The 21,460-nt window shown below is 40.9% G+C and overlaps 1 protein-coding gene across 4 annotated transcripts in view; it reads left to right on the top strand.

Annotated features, from left to right (window-relative positions):
- The window catches only part of FBXL2 (F-box and leucine rich repeat protein 2), a 156,860-nt gene that overhangs the window by 84,403 nt on the left and 50,997 nt on the right, over positions 1–21,460 (top strand). For all 4 annotated transcript variants that reach the window (XR_011647816.1, XR_011647817.1, XR_009184213.2 and 1 more), the window contains exons 3-5: positions 2,897–2,951; positions 3,228–3,302; positions 6,086–6,180. Coding sequence is in view for 1 of the 4 variants with exons in the window: in XM_058290629.2 (XP_058146612.1) it covers positions 2,897–2,951; positions 3,228–3,302; positions 6,086–6,180 (225 nt within the window). In the remaining 3 variants the exon portion in view is untranslated. The remainder of the gene's footprint in view (positions 1–2,896; positions 2,952–3,227; positions 3,303–6,085; positions 6,181–21,460) is intronic.

Genomic DNA, 21,460 nt, shown 5'->3' with positions numbered 1-21,460 from the left:
AGCTGTAAGCTGCCCTTCTACCTGCTGGTTTCTGCGAGCATCTTGCTTCACTGAGTGTGATTTTTAACGTTTAGAGATAAGTGTTTTTCGTGCAGTATATCCACTAAATATTAATACAATCTATTGCAATTCTGAGGAGAGAACATCTGTGTTAAAGTTTTCAAGGCAGTATGTGTAGTGGTCATGAGCTTGGCCCTTGACCGAGACTCCCAGGGTTAAGATCCCAGATCCACCCTTACCAAATCAGTGTAGCCTGGGCAGATGATTTTTCTGAGCTTAGTGCTCTTATCTGTAAAATGGAGGTGTGAGAGCAAACACCTCCTAGTGTTGTTGTGAGAATTAAAGGACTAATTAACATATAAACAGTGGTCAGTGGTCGGCAGGTAGTGAGTGCCTAATCCGTGTTAACTATTTTAATTATTATCAAGATTCTTACTACTGCTGAAAAGCATTAGATTATGTTGTTCTCAAATATGATGGATTCCCAAGGGATTTTCAAGGGGAATTTAGCCCATGGCCACTCCTTTTTCACCTTTGGCTGTAATTTAGAGCCCATCCTCAGTATGAAATGTGGTTCTTCTATATCAGACTAGTTTTTCTACCCAGTCCTCAGATTTTTTAGAGCGCTGACTATCAGTTGCGGCCGGTTAGGGAATCCTCGCATGGCATGGGATGTGGTCATTTGGACAAGAGGGCCTGTAAGTGGGACAAGATGTATTCCCACAGAGCAGGGGTTCTTCTCTTTTTTGTGTTCCACGAACCCCTTTGCCAGTTAGGTGAAAACCACGGACCCTTTCTCAGAACGTAGCAGCAGATAGTTTATGACATTCAACATCAGAGGCCAAAGAAAATAAAGATAATCAGTTGAGTTTTTTCAGTTCAAGCTCATGGACTCCCTGAAATCTTTCCGTGGATACCTTGGGGGGTCCGTGGACTCCTGGTTAAGATCCCCTGCCATGGAGGCAATGGAGGCAGGCTTTTAAAGTGTGTTTAATATGTATGTTTAAGTACACATAATTCAGCCACCAGCATTTCCTGAGTACTATGATCCACTAAATCTCTTATGGTCAGTGCAGCCCTTATAATGCTTCTTTCCTTTGTTTTTCACTAGAAAATTATTGGAGCCCCTATTGTAGAATGACATCTATGCTATCATGTCTGTGGTGAATTATTTTTTTAACCACTTTTTGTTTATTTTTTGTTTTAGGAGGTACCAAGAATTGAACCCAGGGCCTCATACCACTGAGCTACATCGCTCTCTGTGGCGCATCGTTGTACATTACAGTACTCTGGTGTTTTATAGTTGTGCTCTCCTCTTTTTTTCTTAATTTAATTTTATTTATTTTGTAAGCCCCACTCCCCGTCTGCTTGTCTTCCTCAGGAGGCACCAGGAACCGAACCTGGGACCTCCTGTGTGGGAGGCAAGTGCTCAACTGCTTGAGCCACTTCTGCTTATGGCTCGCTGTGGCTCTTTGTCTCTAGGAGACCCCGGGAACCAAACCCTAGCCCTCGCTTGTAGGAGGCAGGTGCCCAACTGCTTGAGCCACATCCGCTCCCCTCTGCTCTCCTTTTTTGAGCCTAGAGGCCTTTATCTCACTCCTGAGTGTTACCTTTGTAGAATTTGGAGGAACTGTGTATGTGGCTGTTTGCCCTCGCACTGCTCCTCTGCCCTTCCACACTCACAGGCACGTGCTTTCCTATCACCTTCCAGGATTTACGGAATTGAGATGCCGTTATTGCCCCTGACCTCAAACTACCCCCTCACAGAAAAGCCGCCGCGTGTTTTCAGCTGCCGCATGACAGCGCTGCCACACACAGCTGTTGGCCACCACGCCGTCAGCAGCGACTCCTCCATTCTAGACTCCATTCTAGACCCCACTCAGACCCCTTCCACACGGGCTCCCCTGCTTTCCCTGTGGGCGTGACTCATGTCTCCGCTGTGGTTCACTTCTGTTTTCCTTTTCCCCATCTCCCTCATCATCTGTGACTTTTTGTCTTTGGCCCAGGTAGAACTCGGTCACTTACAGACCTTGCCGGCTAGTGAGCGCCACCTGGCCCCGTGAACAAATACATCAAACTGAATAGGTTTGGTCATCCAGCTTTCTTGGCCATGTTATTTGCAGCTCAAACCTCTTAACCGCGTGGTGCATCTGTATCAAAAGAGGGGTTTGTGGTGTGTGTCAGGGGCCTGAGTGTTCATTTAACTATGAGAGATTCAAGAGCTAGAACTAGTTATGATCCTCTGTCCCACGTCCATTTCTTAGAATGAGGGAAATAAAAGTTTGAGTTCTGTTTTAAGAGGATATGTGTAGGGAAGCAGATGTGACTCAAGCAGTTGGATGGCCACCTACCACATCAGAGGTCCTGGGTTCAGTTTCCGGGGCCTTCTAAAGAAGATGAGCAAGACAGTGAGCTGATGCAATGGGCTAGTGTGGCAAGCTGATGTAGCAAGATGATCCAATGAGGAGACACAATGAGGAAACAGTGAGAGACACAGCAAGCAGGGAGTGAATGTGGCTCAAGTGATTGTGTGTCTCCCTCCCACTTGGGAGGTCCTGGGTTCCATTCCTAGTGCCTTCTAAAAAAAAAGATGAGCAGACAGAATACACAGAAAGCAGGCAGTGAGCACAAACAATGATGGGGGGAAGAAATAAATATATTTTTTTAAGTTGCTTAAAAAAGGAGGATAAGTGCAGTGTCTATAACAGCTTCTAAATGTGCAGACATTATTTCACAGTGGTGATGTAACATTTAGTACACTCGTGTATCGCATATTGAGGAATCTTGAAGAAAATGTGATATACCCAGATGGTACATGCTAGATTTTGTCTTTTGAGTTATAAATATTCTTAACTATTAAAACCATCTTGATTTTGTTTTTTCTCTTTTGTCCTAGAATATTTTCCTTCTTGGATATAGTAACTTTGTGCCGATGTGCACAGATTTCCAAGGTAGGATCTTTACCGTATTTTTAATCAATAAATCTCAAGTTTCATTAGAATGAAAATAAGTTTAAATTCAAATAAACAGTTAAAAATTCAAGTCAATTATCTGTTATATTTAATATAGCATAATTTAAAAATTCTTCATTTGATGATTAACTTAAAGTATGTCAAGAATATAAGTTTAAAATGCAAAGGGTGAATCAAAATTATGCTTTCTTTAAAAGTCTCAGGAAATGTATCATTCTTGCTCCAATCCTCCCTCCTTCACTTCCCACCTCCCAGGCTTGGAACGTCTTAGCCCTGGATGGAAGCAACTGGCAAAGAATAGATCTTTTTAACTTTCAAACAGATGTAGAGGTAAGTTACACTGTTATAGACAGAAGGATTTTTTTAAAAGACAAGTAAACTGTTTCTTCACTCCTTCTTTTTAATTTTGTTGCGTTTAGACTATAAAGTGCCAAGATGGAATGGAGAAGAAAAAAAATGGAAGGTGTTTGCATACTTCCAGACCAAAATTCTGCTTGTATTTTGCTTTTTGCACTGTATTATTTTCTCCCTCATTAATGTTTTTAATCTTAGTTTCATCACTTAGCTTTTGAAAGCCTCATGTCTGTATCAATAACACCTGGTTCACTGCTTTATCTTCAGGGGGTTCTTGACAAATATTTATTAATCTGAGAGATCAACTGAGAATTTTAATTCACCATCAAAAATGGAGAGGTAGTGGGAGATCTGAAGCATCACCCCAGCCCTACCCCTTAAAGTCAAGCCATATAATTTCAGTGCCTTGGTCTTATTATCTGTAAAATGAAGTAAATAATCTTTAAAGCCCTTTGTAATTCCAAGTTTTTGCTATTTTTATCTGGCCAAACTGTAAACATCTACATTTAAGAGTAGTAAATCTGACCAAGTGAGGAAAGTTTATTTTAAAACAACTTTAATATTACATACCAAATTTCTAACCAAAAAGAAGAGGGTGGCTGGGGGAGGAATAAAGAGCAGTGCAACACAGTAATTAGCCCGAGTGGTGGTTTACAGGCTTTGAGACTCTGAAGCTTTTTATCTACCCAGTGTTAGTAAGACCCTATTCATTTCCAGGTGTATCAACACAGTTATAATAGTGGACTTAGGTTTTAATTCAGTTACTCATGGGGAGTGTTTGCCAAGAGCTTTTACCAAGATGTATATTTTGTTTCCTCTCATGGGTAAGGAAATGAATGTGTTGCCTGGTGAGATGGGCCCAGACACTTTCCCACTGGTTCCCTAACCTGCTGCTACCTAGATGAGCTGATGATGGGCAGTGTGTTTTGGGAAACCCTTGATTTCTCTCATGTTGTGGTGCCCAGAAGGGGGCCGAGTCCTCAGAGCGCCACACTTGCCCTGGAAAGATAAGCTGAGTTCCGGGCTCAGACGGTGGTCCCCGAATTAGGAGTTCTTTAATATTCTTTTCAGACTTTTGCAACAGTGCCTCATGCAAACATGCTGACATTCCTTAATAACCAGTGATATTCTCTAAATCTTTGTTCAGTGTATTTACTTAGTGATGTTGAGGATAACCTTAAATTCTAAAAATTAGGGTCATTTTCACTGGCCAAATGAGAGTTATTGTTTGAAAACTTTGGCAAAATATTTTCTCTTTTCTTAATGGTTCTTGTTCTCTTTGACAGTTTTTCCAAACTGTACAACATTCTGGAAGGCATATTAAAAAACTTTTACATTTAAATAGTAAAGTGTACTACTATTTCATGTAAATAACACTACCTTGTGGATTATTTGATTTCAATATTTTGACTGATTTTCATCTTCCTGCAGCTACATATATATACATTGCAGAAGTACTCAAGAACACTTCCCTAAAAGAAGAGACTTAATTTATGGCTCTCTAATTAAATAAAGAATTACATGGAGAAGCCTGAGCTGGCCGGCACCAGGGTGTCAGTCTAGTCTACTACTGTGTAGCTCCCCTTATGAACTGGCACCTCGACTCTAGGTTGGCTTGTGAGCCAAGCGTTGGGGCCCCCCTAGTCTCTGAACAGGACCCCCGGGGTGCTTGCCGTGGGAAGGGGTCCATGGATAACCTGGTCGTCTCAAAGACGTCCACTTGGAGAAGGAGCTGATGGTTTACTGATGTGTCGAGAAGAGAGAGGAGCCCAGGATTAGGATCCATACAACTAATAGTATTTCCTGTGTGCTAGGCACTAGTATAAGCAATTTCATATATTAATTCATTTAATCCTCTCAAAGTACCATACTGAAGAAAGTGAAGTACAGAAATGTTGGGCCACTCACCCAAGCTCTTTCATTTACTAACAGGAGAGTGGAGGCACCTTGGATGGTGGGTCACATGCTGGGCACATTGAGAATAAAGTATCCAGGCAACAAAAACATATCGAACCTTTTCCTTCAGCATTGCCGATGTCTCCCTGGTGCATTTCAATATCAGACCTTTTATTGTTAGCATCTTCGTGGTTATTAAAGATTTCGTTCGGCCAAAAATGAAAAATAACTGGCATGTTCACCTAAAAGTCATAAGGGACTTTTAAGCCCATCTGAAACCTATTTTTCCTCTAAAACCCTTCATTTTAAAATGCACATCTACAACATACTGTCTAACAGATAAGGAACAGAACCAGTAACTTGAATGTTGTGTTTTTATTTTATTCTGGTAACATATATACAACCCCAAATTTTCCATTTTAACTACTCTCATGTGTGCAATTCAGTGATATTAATTACATTCACAATATTGTGCTTCTATTACCACCATCCGTTACCAACACTCTTTCATCATCTCACGCAAAACTCTGTACCTATTAAAGCAATAACTCCCCATTCCCTCCCCGATCCCTGCTCCCTGGTATCCTGCAATGTACTTTCTCTCTCTCTGAATTTGCTTATTTGAGGAATGTCATATGAGTGCACAGATTTTAAAATAATACTTAAGGCTTTAATTGAAAACACTTTGAAATGTGTGCAGCCTCTTCATGTGCCAGGGATAGAACTGAGTGCTGGAAGAATGTTCCATAATATTTTCTGTTGCAATTGCAAAAAAATACATTCAGTTCCTAAACTTCAGGTTATTTTTCTGTTGGCTAAGCAGCTTGAAAACATGAGCTCTCTCCCCTCTTTCCCCATTCAAGGGCCGAGTGGTGGAAAATATCTCCAAGCGATGCGGCGGGTTCCTGAGGAAGCTGAGCTTGCGCGGCTGCATTGGCGTGGGGGATTCCTCCCTGAAGTAAGGCACAGCTTCGATGGCGCTCTCTGTTGTGGCAGGTTTCAGCGCTGAGCTGACTGTGGGCCTCTCTGCTAAGTTCTTCCTATGGTAATCTGTGTAGGGTCGTGAGATGACTGTGGCTTTGAACTTAGCAGACCTGGTTTGGACACTGAGCTCCACCGTTGTCAGGAAGGTGACCTTGGCAGGAACGATTTCACTCAACTTAGTGCTGGTTCCCCCTTCTGCAAAGTGGGGGCACTTTTAGCTCCTGCATGGGAGGTCATGAGCGTTATGTGCAGTGACATGTTTGAAGTCCCTGGCACATAGTATATTCTCAATAAATATTATTATCTGTTCATCTCTCTTCTAGTCCCTTCACTTTTCTGTCTTTTTAGTCTCTTTCCCATAATAGTAGCTGCCTTTCAGTAGAAATTATACTAACAAAATTATTCTTTCAGAAATGTCCTTAGCATCAGCTGGAATTATGCCCACTTGTAATGGGCTGTGATTAGTACATTCATTTTATTATAGTTAACAATACGTCCTATCCAACCAAATGCCCACTTCTTACTGGATAGCCATTATTTATTGGAGGTATTATCAAACCACTGTTGAAGACATGTGCTTCGAGATTTCCTGGAGACATGATTAGAACCAGCTATAAGTTTTCATATCTTTATCCTTGTGGCTTCTAGTATTGTTTCTGAGGTTGACTAAGTTAGAACACACACCATCCAGACCCAAGAAGTACCACAGTGTACACCACTCTCAGACTGCCAGTAAGAATGTAGAGTAGGTAGGGAATGCAGACAGTAGAATTTGTCATTGAAACATCTGCTACTCCATTGCAAAGAAAATTGATTTATAACATCTTTAAAGGATCAAAACATTCTCTTTAAATAGTACGGAACAAAGTAATTTTTATTTAAAGTTTTTTTTATTAGAACAGTTGTAGGTTAACGAAAAAATCATGCAGAAAGTACAGGGCTCCCATATACACCACATCCCCACCTCCCCGCCCCCTTCAGCTTTCCCTATTATTAACATTTTGCGTTGTGTGATACTTTTATTAAATTGATGGTGCATTATTATTATATTAACTATAGTCCATACTTTACATTAGGAATTACTTTTTGTATGGTACAGTTGTATTGCCATAACATATATGCAACCTAAAATTAATGGTTTTAGTCATAGTCAAGTATACAGTTCAGGGGTGTTAAATACATTCACATCGTTGTGTTACAATTCAAGCCATCAGGTCAGATTTTCTGCTGCTTCAAAAGCTTTATACACTAGAGGACTAGATTGATTCTGTTTTATGTATCTATGTATAATCCATCTGTTTAAGGACATTGACAAAAAAGGGAATTTATTGAAAGGATATGAGGTAGCTCACAGAATTGGAGAAGAAGCTGAACAAACAGGGCTTGGAAAGGACAGCAACCAATAGTGACTCTGGGGATCTAGGGAGAAGAATCTAATGGGCAGCCTTCCCTGGAAGCTGCCATCAAAATGAATATATTCTAACCATGCTCTTCCCATAACAAAACTCTGATTCCTGAAGGAGGGAAAGGATCTGGTTTGCTTAGCTGGTACACATCCACATCCCCATCTACTGGAGAGAGGAGGGCAGGGCACTCACGCTGATACACTGGGAATGAGTACTTCCCAAAAGGAAAACTGAGGTGCTTTTAGATTGAGTCTGTTTTAATAGGAAGCTTAAATCTACCGATGTCCTAAGATAATTTAAATTGAGGACATAAATCTAACAATGGTTCCATGAAAGAAACTAAAATAAACATAAAGATGTAGATTGCTGATGAGGGATATCAAAGAAATACACTTTTACTCAACAACTGAAACAAAGCCATATATACTAGCAAAATGATTCTATGAGACTAAGAATGTTTACTGGTTTACCCTGAGTTTTAGATCAGAAATCTACCTTAGTTGGTGAAATATCTCTATGCCTATGAATATGTGAAGACCGGATTACTGTGAGAAACATTGATAAACGTAATCACAGAGTTCTGACTCCAAAGGAATCTTACTATCTTTCTAGTTTTTTATTGTAATCATGTAGAACCAGCCTTGACTTCTACCCTGCCCCCATGTAATTTTGTTACTGTTTTTGTTTTGGTAAATAACAAATATTAATGAGCCCCTACCTTACCAGGCATTGTTTCAGGCAGTAGAGTAGTAAACAAAATAGATGAAAAACCCTGTATGGAGGATTGTGGGGACATGGTGTTGGCTTAGGCAGATAAAGCTCAGCACTCTTACAAAAACCAAAGCTGCCCGAGGGACCTGCTCTGGGGGTCAGCAAACCAGAACAGCTTCCTAACTCCCAGAAGGGTGAGGGACGAGATACGAAGAAGCCAAAACAACAAACCATGGGTTACTAAACCTCCCCACCTCCAGAAAGGGCTCCTTCCCCAATCCCTGAGATAATTCAGCAGCGGTAAAAGCCCTGGCACATTTCAGCTGACTGAGAAGAGAGCAGATGTCTTCCTCCCTGCCAGCTGTTACACAGAAAAAGGAAGGGGAGTAAGGGGCTTTTCTTCAGTGAATTTGACCTGTGGAGCCCGCTTTGAATCTTGGCTCTGGCCAGAGGAAAACAGGAAAACCAAGAGAGATACACCTCTGTGGAAAGTATGCCAGTGAACGCCATCTGCTGGTCAGTCTGGAAACTACATGGACAAAAACTGTTTTTAGAGCTCTCTTTATCCCACCCCTGGAGGAAAGTCTGTGCCCCATTAGTGAGTCCCTGGCATGATTTTGGTAACTTAAGCTGTGCAATATTGAAGTCTTAGGATAAGATGAGCCAAATATCAAAGGGCTGTGAAAAAAAATAACAATAGTCAAAAGAGAGAAATTGGCCATTAGAGTAAATTTACCGTCTTATCAGATGCCTAGACATCAGCAAAAAATTACAAGCCATACTGAGAAACAGAAATGGTCCAGCCAAAGGAACAAACCAAATATCCTGAAGAGATTTGGGGTTTAAGAAAATTAATCAATGATAATCACACAACCCTTCTAAATCAATTTAAAGAATTGAAAGAAAACATGACTATAGAGATAAAGGATATTAAAAAGTGGGTGAACATAAAGAACAATTTGAAAGTATGCAAAAAAAAGTAACAGACCTTATGGGAATGAAAGACACGATGGATGAGATTAAAAATACATTAGAAGCATGTAAGAGCAGATTTGAACTGCTTGAAGACAGAATTTGTGATTTCAAAGACAGAACATCTGAACTGGAAAAGACAGGAGAACAGAAAGAGAAGAGAATGGAAAAAATGGAACAGGGTCTTGGAATTGAATGACAATGTGAAACACAAAAACATATGCATTATCAGCACCCCAGAAGGAGAAGAAATGGAAAAGGAGCAGAAAGAATATTTGAGGAAATAATGACTGAAAACTTCCCTACCCTTATGAAAGACATAAATATCAATATCTAAGAAGGACAACGCACCCCAAGCAGAATAAAGATGATTAGATGCAACCCAGAGACACCTACAATTAAGAATGACAAGTATCAGAGATAAAGAGAAGACTTTGAAAGCAGCAAGAGAAAAGCAAAGCATCACATACAAGGGAAATTCGACATGATTAAGTGCCAACCTCTCATCTGAAACCATGGAGGAGAGAAGAAAGTGGTCTGATGTATTTAAGGTATTGAAAGAAAAACTGCCAGCCAAGAATTCTGTATCTGGCAAAGGTGTCCTTCAAAAATGAAGAGAAGTTCAAAGTCTTCACAGACAAAAATGGATAGACTATATTACCAAAAGGCCAGAATTATAAGAGATACTAAAGGGAATGCTGCAGCCTGAAAGGAAAAAACATGGGTGAGAGACTTGGAGAAGAGTATAGAAATGAAGAATATCAGATAGGGTAAAAAGATAGACTATAGTATGATATGATAACAGAACGCCATAGGTCAAAATAGATGAAGTAAGTAATGCCTTTACAGTTATAACATTGAATGTTTATGACTTGAACATCCGCTCAAAAGACACAGACTGATAGAATGGATTAAAAGATATGACCCATCTATATATTCTCAACAAGAGACTTACCTCAGATGTAAGGACACATCCAGGTTAAAAGTGAAAGGCTGGAAAAAGATATTTCATGCAAATAGTAACCAAAAAAGAGCTGCAGTAGTGATGTTAATATCAGACAAAATAGATTTTAAATGCAAAATTGTTATAAGGGATGAAGAAGGTAATTATTAATAAAAGGGACAATTCAACAAAAAGAAATAACTATTCTAAATATTTATGCATCTAACATCAATGTATCAAGATACATGAGGTACATACTGGCAAAGTTGAAGGGAGAAATAGATGTCTCTACAATAATAGTTGAAGACTTCAATAAACACTCTCAGTATTGGACAGAACATCTGGACAGAGGATAAAGTAAGAAACAGAGAGTTTAGGAAGTGGATGTGGCTCAGCTGACAGAGTGTCTGCCTACCATTTGGAGGGTCCTGGGTTCAATCCCCAGTGCCTCGTGACCCATGTGGTGAGCTGGCCCTTGTGCAGTGCTGCCGCAGAGTGCTGTGTCACACAGGGATGCCCCCACATAGGGGTGCCCCACACACAAGGAATTCACCCCACAAGGAGAGCCGCCCTGCATGGAAAAAGCACAGCCTGTCCAGGAGTGGTGCTGCACACATAGAGAGCTGACGCAGCAAGATGACACAACAAGAGAGACACAGTTTCTCAGTGTCACTGGATAATGCAAGCGGATGCAGAAGAACACACAGCAAATGGACACATAGAGCAGACAGTGGGGCAGGGGAAGGGGAGAGAAATAAATAAGATAAATCTTTAAAAAAAAAAAACAAAACAGAACTTGAATGATATGATAAATGAACTAGGCCTAACAGACATCTATAGAGCACTACACCCCAAAACAGCAGGATATATATTCTTTTCAAGTGTTCATGGATCCTTCTCCAAGATAAACCATATGCTGGGTCACAAGGCAATTCTCAATAAATTTTAAAAGATTGAAATTATACAAAACACTTTCTCTGCTCAGAACAGAATGAAGCTGGAAATCAATAATGGACAGAAAAAGAAAAATAAATATATGACGATTAAACAACCAACTCTTAATCACTGGGTCAAAGAAGAAATTGCCAGAAAATTCAGCAAATATATTGAGATGAAAGAAATGAGATGAGGGAAGTGGACTTGGCCCAATGGATAGGGCATCTTCCTACCACATGGGAGGTCCGCTGTTCAAACCCTGGGCCTCCTTTTTTTTTTTTTATATATATATATATTTTTTTTTTAAAGATTTATTTATTTATTTAGTTTCCCCCCCTCCCCTGGTTGTCTGTTCTTGGTGTCTATTTGCTGCGTCTTGTTTCTTTGTCTGCTTTTGTTTCTTTGTCCGCTTCTGTTGTCGTCAGCAGTACAGGAAGTGTGGGCGGCGCCATTCCTGGGCAGGCTGCTCTTTCTTTTCACGCTGGGCGGCTCTCCTCACGGGCGCACTCCTTGCGCGTGGGGGCTCCCCCACACGGGGGACACCCCTGCGTGGCACGGCACTCCTTGCGCGCATCAGCACTGCGCATGGCCAGCTCCACACGGGTCAAGGAGGCCCGGGGTTTGAACCGCGGACCTCCCATATGGTAGACGGACGCCCTAACCACTGGGCCAAAGTCCGTTTCCCACCCTGGGCCTCCTTGACCCGTGTGTTGCTGGCCCATGTGCAGTGCTGATACGTGCAAGGAGTGCCGTGCCACATGGGTGTCCCCGCATAGGGGAGCCCCACACGCAAGGAGCGCGCCTTGTAAGGAGAGCTGCCCAGTGCGAAAGAAAGTGCAGCCTGCCCAAGAATGGCTCCGTACACACGGAGAGCTGACACAAGATGACACAACAAAAAGAAACAAAGATTCCTGGTGCTGCTGATAAGGATAGAAGCGGTCACAGAAGAACACACAGCGAATGGACACAAAAAGCAGAGGGTGGGGGGTGGGGGTGGGGGTGGGGAGAGAAATAAATAAACACATTAAAAAAAAAAAAAGAAAATGAGATGAAACAGCATGTCAAAACCTATGGGGCACCACAAAGGAGGTACTGAGAGTGAAATTTGTAGCCCTCAATGCTTACATTAAAAAAGAAGAAAGAGTTAAAATTGATGATCTAACTGCACACCTGGAAGAACTAGGAAAAGAACAGCAAACTAACCACAAACCAAGCTGAAGGAAAGAAATAGTAAATATCTGAGCAGAAATGAAGGAAATTGAGAACAAAAAAAAAAGAATAGAGAGAATCAACAAAACCAAAAGTTGGTTCTTTGAGAAGATCAACAAAATTGACAAACCCTTAGCTAGGCTGATAAAGGAAAAAAGAGAAAAGACACAAATAAATAAAATCAGACGTGAGGGGGGGATATTACCACTGACCCCATAGAAATAAGAGAGATCATAAGAGGATACTATGAACAGCTGTATGCCAAAAAAAGTAGAAAATGTAGAATGAGATGGACAGATTCCTGTGAAAACATGAACCACCTACACTGACTTTTTAGAAGAAATAGAAGACCTCAACAAACCAATCACAAGTGAAGAGATTAAAACAGTCAACAAAAACCTCCCAAAGATGAAAGCCCGGGATCAGATGGCTTCACAGGTGAATTCTACCAATCATTAAAAAATGAACTAATACCAATCTTTCTCAAGCTCTTCCAAAACATTGACCAGGAAAGAATGCTACCAAATTCATTTTATAAAGCCAACATAACCTTTATACCAAAACCAGATAAAGGTACTATGAAAAAAGAAAATCACAGACCAATATCTCTAATGTAGGTAGATGCAAAAATCCTCAACAAAAATACTTGCAAATAGAATCCAAAAGTATATTAAAAGAATTATCCTTCACAATCAAGTGGGTTTTATCCCAGGTATTAAAGTATGGTTCAACACAAGAAAATCAATTAGTATAATAAACCACATTGATAAACTGAAGAAGAAAAATAACATAATCCTTTTGATTGATGCAGAAAAGGCATTTGACCAAATATAGCACCCTTTCTTGATAAAAACATTCCAAAAGATAGGAATAGAAGAAAGCTTTCTCATTATGGTAAAGTGCATATATGAAAACTTTCCCATTCAGATCAGGAACAAGTCAAGGATGCCCACTGTTACCATTATTATTCAATATTGTGCTAGAAGTTCTAGCTAGAGCAATTAGGCTAGACAAAGAAATATAATGCACCCAGATAGGAAAGGAAGAAGTGAAACTTTCACTCTTTGCTGATGACACGATCCTCTATATAGAAAATCCTGAAAAATCCACAACATATCTGCTAGAATTAAGAGAAGTTCAGCAAAGCTGCAGGATACAAGGTTAATATGTAAAAATCAATAGTATTTCTATACACTACTGATATGCAATCTGAGGAAGAAATCAGAAAAAAAATTCCATTTATAGTAGTAACTAAAACAATAAAATATTTAGGAATAAAATTAACCAAGGACATAAAGGACCTGTGTTTCTTCAAATAGTCTTTTTGCCCCTTTTCCCTTCTCTTCTCCTTCTGGGACACCCATGACACATATGTTTGCATGTCTGTTGCTGTTGTTTAGTTCCCTGAGATCTTGTTCAATTTTTCCATTCTTTTCTTTATCTGTTCTTTTGTATGTCCACTTTCATAGGCCATTTCTTCAAGCTTACCAATCCTTCTTTCTGCCTCCTGAAATTTGCTATTATATGATTCCAGTTTATTTTTAATGTAATTTATTGTACCTTTCATGCCCATAAGATCTGCTATTTTTCTATGTATGTTTTCAAATTCTTCTTTGTGCTCATCCAATGTCTTCCTTATATCTTAAATCTCTTAACCATCTTGTTGAATTTATTAAGGAGATTTGCTTGAACATCTATGATTAGTTAACTCAACTCCTTTGTGTCATTTTCTTGTTCCTTTAACTGGGCCATAGCTTCCTGTTTCTTAGTGTGTATTGTAATTTTTGGTTAGTGTCTTGGCATCTTGCTTACTAGAGTATTTATTCTGGGTGCAGTTTCTCTCTTTAGTTTAGGAGTTGCCTGCCCTTTCTCTCTTGCTGGTAGTGTAGTAGGAGCCAAGGATGTAGTTGGTGCTGTAAACTGTGGAGGCTCAAGCTGTCCTCATTGCCCAGAGACCAACTTTCTCCTTTGCCAAGGCTAGGGACAGAGCCAAAGCTGTGTGTAATAATCCACTGTGCTGGCCTAGACTGTAGTTGCCCAGAGAGACTGTTGAAACTGCCTGGGGCGGGGATGGAACTGCAGGTGTGGGCAGTAATCTATGCCTTGTGGGTCCAAATGATTGCAGTTGCCCCAGTAAACTTCCAGCTATTCCATCTGTGCCTGCTGAATGTGCCTTCAGTTACCTGGAGAGGCTGGTGCAGGGTCCATCACCTTCCTCCCTGCTAGAGGTGGGGCTGAAGCCTAGGCTAGGGCTGCAGGCTGATCTGGGTGAAAGAAACCAGTCCCTACCTTCACTCTGATTTTCAGTCAGACAAGCTTCCCCTCATGCTGGGGGCAGAGTCAAAATGGATGCTACCAGCCTTTTTCCAAATTGAACAGGTTTAAACTTTAACTGTTCTTATGGTTATAGTTTAGTCAGCTGAATTTACTAATCAGTAGCTGAAATCAGATGCCAACTGTCTCTTCCTCCACTGTTTTTGAAAATGGAGCTTCCACTTCCAGCCACAGAATAGCTCCTGACGCAGCTTGCACCACCAAAGTAGGATGATCACCACTCTCTGCAGCATGGCCTGTATTTTCCCGAGAGGCTGGCATGGGACCCTGCAGCTTCCTCCCTGCCAGAGGTGGGGCTGGTGCTTATCCTAAACCTGTAATCTGATCTGGATAGAAAGAAGCCAGTTCCTGCCAGCACTGTGATTTTTAATCTGCCATGCTTCCCCTTGTGCCAGGTGTGGAGTTAAAATGGCAGCTACTGGCCTCTCTCCAACCTGGACAGCTTCAAATTTTAGCTGTTCTTGGGGTTATATTTTAGCCCACCAAATGTACTAATCAGTAGCTGACGTTGGTGCCCAACTGTCTCTTCCTCCCCGTTTTTGGGAAGTGGAGCTTCCTATTCCAGGGGCGGAACAGCTCCCGAGACGGCTCGTGCCTCCAGTGAAGGATGGGCTCTGGCCTCCATGGCATGAAGTGCTCTACTTATGAATCTTCTCTGCAGATGGGCAGTCTCCTCCTTTCATTCTTTCAGGGATGTTGCAGGATGCTCTTCTGGTCTCCTGGAGCCCCCAAAAAAGGTGCTTCAGGTAGCACTGGGTGACTCCCATAATGCATATATTAGTAAGCTTAATGTTGTCCCAGAAGTCTCTGAGGCTTTTGTTCACTTAAAAAAAAAATGATTCTTTTTTCTTTCTGTTTCTCAGCCTGACTCATTTTCATTGTCTTCAACATCACTGATTCTTTCTTCTGCCAGCTTCAATCTGCTGTTGAACCCTTCTAGGAAAATTTCATTTGTTATTGTAGTCTTCAACTCTAGTATTTTCTGTTTGGTTCCTATTGATAATTTCTAGAGATTCTCATATTGTTCATCTGTTGTTTTCCTTATATCCTTTAGTTCTTTTTCTATATTTTCCTTTATGTCCTTAAGCATATTGATGATCATTTTTAAAAGTCTTTGTCTGGTATATCCAAAGTCTGGTCCTCTTTATTGGTGTTTTCTGGCTCTTTATCTTGTTCCTGTGGTTGGGCCATCATTACCTGTGTCTTTGTCTTGTAAATTTTAATATTTTAAAGGGTTAACTCTGGGATTTAGTCCCTGAGCTGTCTGTTCCTTAAGTTTATATTCAGCTAGTAATATGACAGATTTGCTTGTGTGCTAGGAGCTAACCAAAACAAACAAACCAAACCAAAAAGTACTTTTCACAGTCTTTGTAAATTGGCTCTGCTTTGGCAGGTGGTCTCCTTTAAAGCTTAGCCCTCCTATCAGGAAATCAGCTTGAGGCAAATGTGAAGTTCAGGGTCCTCTGTCGCTTATCTGAGTCTGGGGGGAACCACCGGGCCTACTTTTTTCTGGCTTGTGCTTCCTCATAGCCTTAGGAATCCCCCTGTTTCCAGTTTATAGGAGTTTGAATGAATCACCCCTCTATTCTCTTTGGAGTGGACTCTCTCCCCCACACCACCACCAGGTGTTCTCCTGTGTGACTTAATACAGGTAGTCCTTTGCCCCACACCACTTATTCTTAATTGTTTCTCCAACTTTCTCATCTGTCTGCAAGCTGCTGCTGTGCCTTTAAGACAAACTCTGAGAGGCCAAGCCTGTGACAAGTTACCTCACTCAGTCCCATATACACACATCCCAGTATGTGCACAGGGGCCACCTTGTTCCCTCTGGAAAAGGGCCAGGGACCCACAATGGGAGTGCAAGCTGGTTCCACACTATGTTGTGGAGGGGGCAAGGCAGGGGCCAGTAAGGGTGGCAGAAGCTTCTTCTATGGCTTTTGAATCTTTGTTTTCTTGATTCAGCATTTGCCCAATTAAAGTAGCCATTCAACTGTTTTCTGTAGTTTTGAGGCAGATTACTATTTTTGAATCCTGTGCCACCTTTGTCCAAGGGATTTTGGAACAGTGGCCACCCTGAGAGCCAGTTCCTAGTGATATGAATTAACTGATCAAAAGCAGTGATCACGGTGGGTAGAGATCCACACAATAACCAAAAGAATATTGAATTCCTATCCTGAGAAGGTCTGCCACTTTCTCTAATGGAACAGCAAGAATTCCCTGAGTACAGTGAAGGAGAATGGACCATTGATGGGCCCTTGATATTGATGACTGTACAATGAACCTTTACTTTTGAAATTGAAACTTAGCCTAGTATTATATGGTGCCTAAGAGTTACCTCCTGAGAGCCTCCTAGTTGCTCAAATGTTGCCCCTCTCTAAGCCAAACTCAGCATATAAATGCATTACCTTCCCCCCAGCATGGGAAAAGTCTCCTGGGGAGAGCCTCCCTGGCACCGAGGGATTAATTGCCAAGTGCCAACTAGAAAAAGACCTTGACCAAAATGGGGAAAGGGTAAAGACAAATGAGTTTATATAGTTAACAGACTTAAAAGTGAGCCGGTAGGTCATTCCAGAGTTAGGCTTATGCAGGTCTCAGCAGGATCTCATTGACTGCCAAAGTAAAATATTGCCTCAAATAGCAAGACTCTTGAGGGCTCTGGAGACATCCAGACACTATAGACAGCCAGGAGTTTAACATCCTGCCAATGGGCCCTACTTTGAATTTATGCTCCCCAGTGTGACAGAGTTGGCCTTAGTTGTGGTTTCCCTACACATGGCTCTTCTGCCTCTTCTATTTGAGCCTACAGTTAGTACTAGAGTTGATAGGTATATGTCCAAGAGACTTAAATCTTTGGGCTTTTGTGGCAGTTTAGTAATTTTATGAATTCCAAAAATAGATATTGGATTGTGTTTGTAAACTGGTCTGTTCATCTGGGCATATTATATGATATTCAGAGGTTTCACTTAAATTATGATTAAGAAGTTGATTCGGCCACATCAGTGGGATGTTGAGTCCCCACTCCCCCTGGTGGGTGGGGACTCACAGAGAAAACAACATGGCAGAGGAGAGAGTTTGAGTTTTCATGCTGGATCCCCAGGAAGTAAATACACAGAGAAGCAGATATATGAGGAAAGAAAGAAGGCTCCATTAAACATGGCAGAGGGCCCCGGAAGAGAATGTGCCTGATAGTCTACAACTGACCTTGTGAAGAGAACAGAGCAGCTCAGCCTGGAAATAAATGAGCCCTGGGGAGAGAGACAAACCTTATGCTAACATACAGCTGAGAATGGAAGGAGCTGGAACCATGGAGCCTTAGGAGTAAGAGGAAGGCTGAATCCTCACAGAGACTGGCAGCTATCTTGTTCCAACATGTGGTAACAGACTTTGATGAGGGAGGTAACTTACACTTTATGGCTTGTGACTGTAAGCTTCTACCCCAAATAAGTACCCTTTATAAGTGCCAACAGATTTCTGGTACTTTGCATTAGCACCCCTGTGGCTAACTTATACAGCTCTCCATGTGCCTGTTGGGCCCTGAATCTCAGCATAGTAGCAACACTTACCTCCAGTTCATTGGACTCACCCAGGACAACTAACAAGGAAATGATGATGGACAATGCCCATCCCAAGGAACAGAGAGAGTCTACAACTGCAAGCAAGATAGTCCCATCCATATGCCCCATGGGATCTAAGCCCCCTCTCACTTAGAGGAAGAATGGGCATCATTATCCCAGAATCCTCAGGATTAGTGAATGAATGATGGACTAGAGTAGACTTACTGTTATTCTACTAGACTTATTGTTATTCTAGCAATGGAAGAACTTTTATCATTGACGTGGAGACAGTGGCCTCTGAAAGTTCTGAGGGGAGGGAGACAGCACTTTCGGTACTTTGGAATTGTCCTGAATGATGTTGCAATGACAGATACAGGCTGTTATATATCTTGTCATAATATCAAAAATTGTGTGGTTGAGCGTAAACTACACTGTAAACTATAATCCACGTTAGTGGCAATGCTCCAATATGTGTTCATCAATTGTAATAAATGTACCACACTAATGAAGGATTTTGTTAATGTGAGAGTGGTAGGGAAGGGGGCAAATGGGAATCCCCTATATTTTTTATGTAACATTTATGTAATCTAAGTATCTTTAAAATTTTTTTTAAGTATAAATATATAAAAGCAGTGATCAGACTACATACTCCCAGAATTTGGAAGTCTAGGTTCTTTTCCTGGATGCTGCTCAGTGTTCCACTAGACTCTGGAGTTTTAAGATAGTTGATTCAGACAGTTCCTGCCGGTTCAATGGTGATTTTGGTGGAAGGACTGATTCCTTGTGCTTCCTATGCTACCATCTTCCCACAATCCTCTCTCCATCATTTTACTTTTGACTTATTTTTATCTTTATATTTAAAGTCATTTTCTTGTTGCAGCATATTGTTAGATATTACTTTTTATGCAATCTAACAATAACTGTCTTTTGATTTGGGTACTTAGACCATTTATATTTAATGTACTTGTGATATAGTTAAATTTAAATCTATTATCTTGTTGCATACATTCCTTCTTCCCTTTTCTGCCTTTTTTTGCATTAAGTATCTATGCTTCTATTTTAATATAACCTCTTTTGACTTATTAGCTATAACTGTTTTTTTAAGTTGTAGTCGTTGCTTTAGGGTTTATAGTTGTGATTTGAAGCTGTATGTACTCCCAGAAAAGCATGTTCTTAAACGTAATTTTTTCCTATGGAAAAAATTGTAAGTAGGACCTTTTTATGAGATTACTTCAGGTAAGATGTGGCACAGGATGAGTCTGAATCCTGTGACTGGAATCCTTTATAAGAGAATGAAATTCAGACACACACACAGAGAAAGAAAGCCACAGGGAGAAACCAGGAAAGGCCACCATGTACCTTGCCATGTGACAGAGGAGCTAAGGATCAAGGACTGCTGGCAGGCCCAAAATGCCACAGTCTTTGGGGAAAAAGCATCACCTTGATGATGCCTTTATACTGACATTTTCCCAGCCTCAAAACCATATGTTAATAAATTCCCATTGTTTAACCTGACCCATTTCATGGTATTTACTTGAGCAGCCAAGGAAATTGAAACAATAAAGTATATCTTTAAGTTATTACAGTCTACCTTCAAAATGATAGTGGATTTCATTTCTATGTCTCTCAGCTTGGCCTTTGTGCTATTGTGTTCATGCATTTTTTTTTAAAGATTTATTTACTTATTTATTTCTCTCCCCTTCCCTTGCCACCCTGGTTGTCTGTTCTCTGTGTCTATTTGCTGCGTCTTCTTCTTTGTCCACTTCTGTTGTTGTCAGCGGCCCGGGAATCTGTGTTTCTTTTTGTTGCATCATCTTGTTGTGTCAGCTCTCCATGTGTGCGGCACCATTCCTGGGCAGGCTGCACTTTCTTTCGTGCTGGGCGGCTCTCCTTACGGGGCGCACTCCTTGTGCATGGGGCTCCCCTACGCAGGGGACACCCCTGCGTGGCAGGGCACTCCTTGTGTGCATCAGCACTGCGCATGGGCCAGCTCCACACGGGTCAAGAAGGCCCGGGGTTTGAACCGTGGACCTCACATATGGTAGGCGGACGCCCTAACCACTGGGCCAAGTCCACCACCTGTGTTCATGTATTTTAATGCTATGCTAAATTGATAATATTTTGTTTCAACAATTACTTTTAAGAGAATTAAATAATAACTGAGAAATCTTTTATACCCATGTGGTTAACAGTTCTAGTATTTTTTTAATCTTTTGTGTAGATAAAAATTTTCATCTGGTATCATTTACTTTTTGCCTGAGGAACTTTCTTTAACATTTCATATGGTGCATATGAGAATTGTGCTGTCATCTTTACCTTCATTCCTTTGTACATAATGTCCCCCTGTCCCTCTCCTGGCTACTGTATAATTTCTTCTCTTTATCACTGCTTTCGAGCAATTTGATTATGATGTGCCATGGTGTGTCTTTCTTCACTTTTCTCATGCTTGGAGGGGTTTTTTTGGTTTTGTTTTTTGTTTTTTTAAGTTTCTTAAATTTGTGGGTTTATAATTTTCATTAAATTTGGAAAATTTTGTACCATTATTTCTTTAGATATTTTCCCCCCTCCCCCTTTCTTCTCTTTTAGGGACTCCAGTTACATGTATATTAAGTTCCCTTTTTTTTTTCTCCTTTTGCTCTCATTCATTTTGGATAGTTTCTATGGCTATGTCTCCAAGATCAGTAACCTTTTCTTCAATGTGTCATCTGTCATTAATCCCATCCAATAAATTTTTCACCTCAGTAATTGTGGTTTTCATATCTGAAAGTTCAATTTGAGTCCTTTTCTTATCTTTCATGTCTCTACATAACATATTTAAGCTTTACTTTAGCTTCAAAAAAACTGTTCTGTGGAAGAGTCATAATAATTATTTATTTATTTCTCTCCATCCCCTCATTGTTTGCACTGGCTGTGTCTGTTCATCTTCCTTGTTTCTTTAGGAGGCACCAAAAACCAAATCCAGGACCTCTGATGTGGGAGGAAGGCACCTAATCGCTTGAGCCACCTCTGTTCCCTGCTTCATTGGGTCTCTTATTATGTTTTTCTTCTTGTGTCTCTTGTTGCATCATCTGTTGCGTCACCTTGCCGCACCATGCCAGCTCGCTGTCTTCTTTAGGAGACCCTAGGAACCTTATGGTAGGCAGGGGACTTCCTTATGGTAGGCAGGAGCTCAATCACTTGAGCCACATC

Source organism: Dasypus novemcinctus, chromosome 31 (assembly GCF_030445035.2).
Source record: "Dasypus novemcinctus isolate mDasNov1 chromosome 31, mDasNov1.1.hap2, whole genome shotgun sequence".
NCBI lineage: Eukaryota > Metazoa > Chordata > Mammalia > Cingulata > Dasypodidae > Dasypus > Dasypus novemcinctus.
This window is presented reverse-complemented; position numbering and strand designations above follow the sequence as displayed.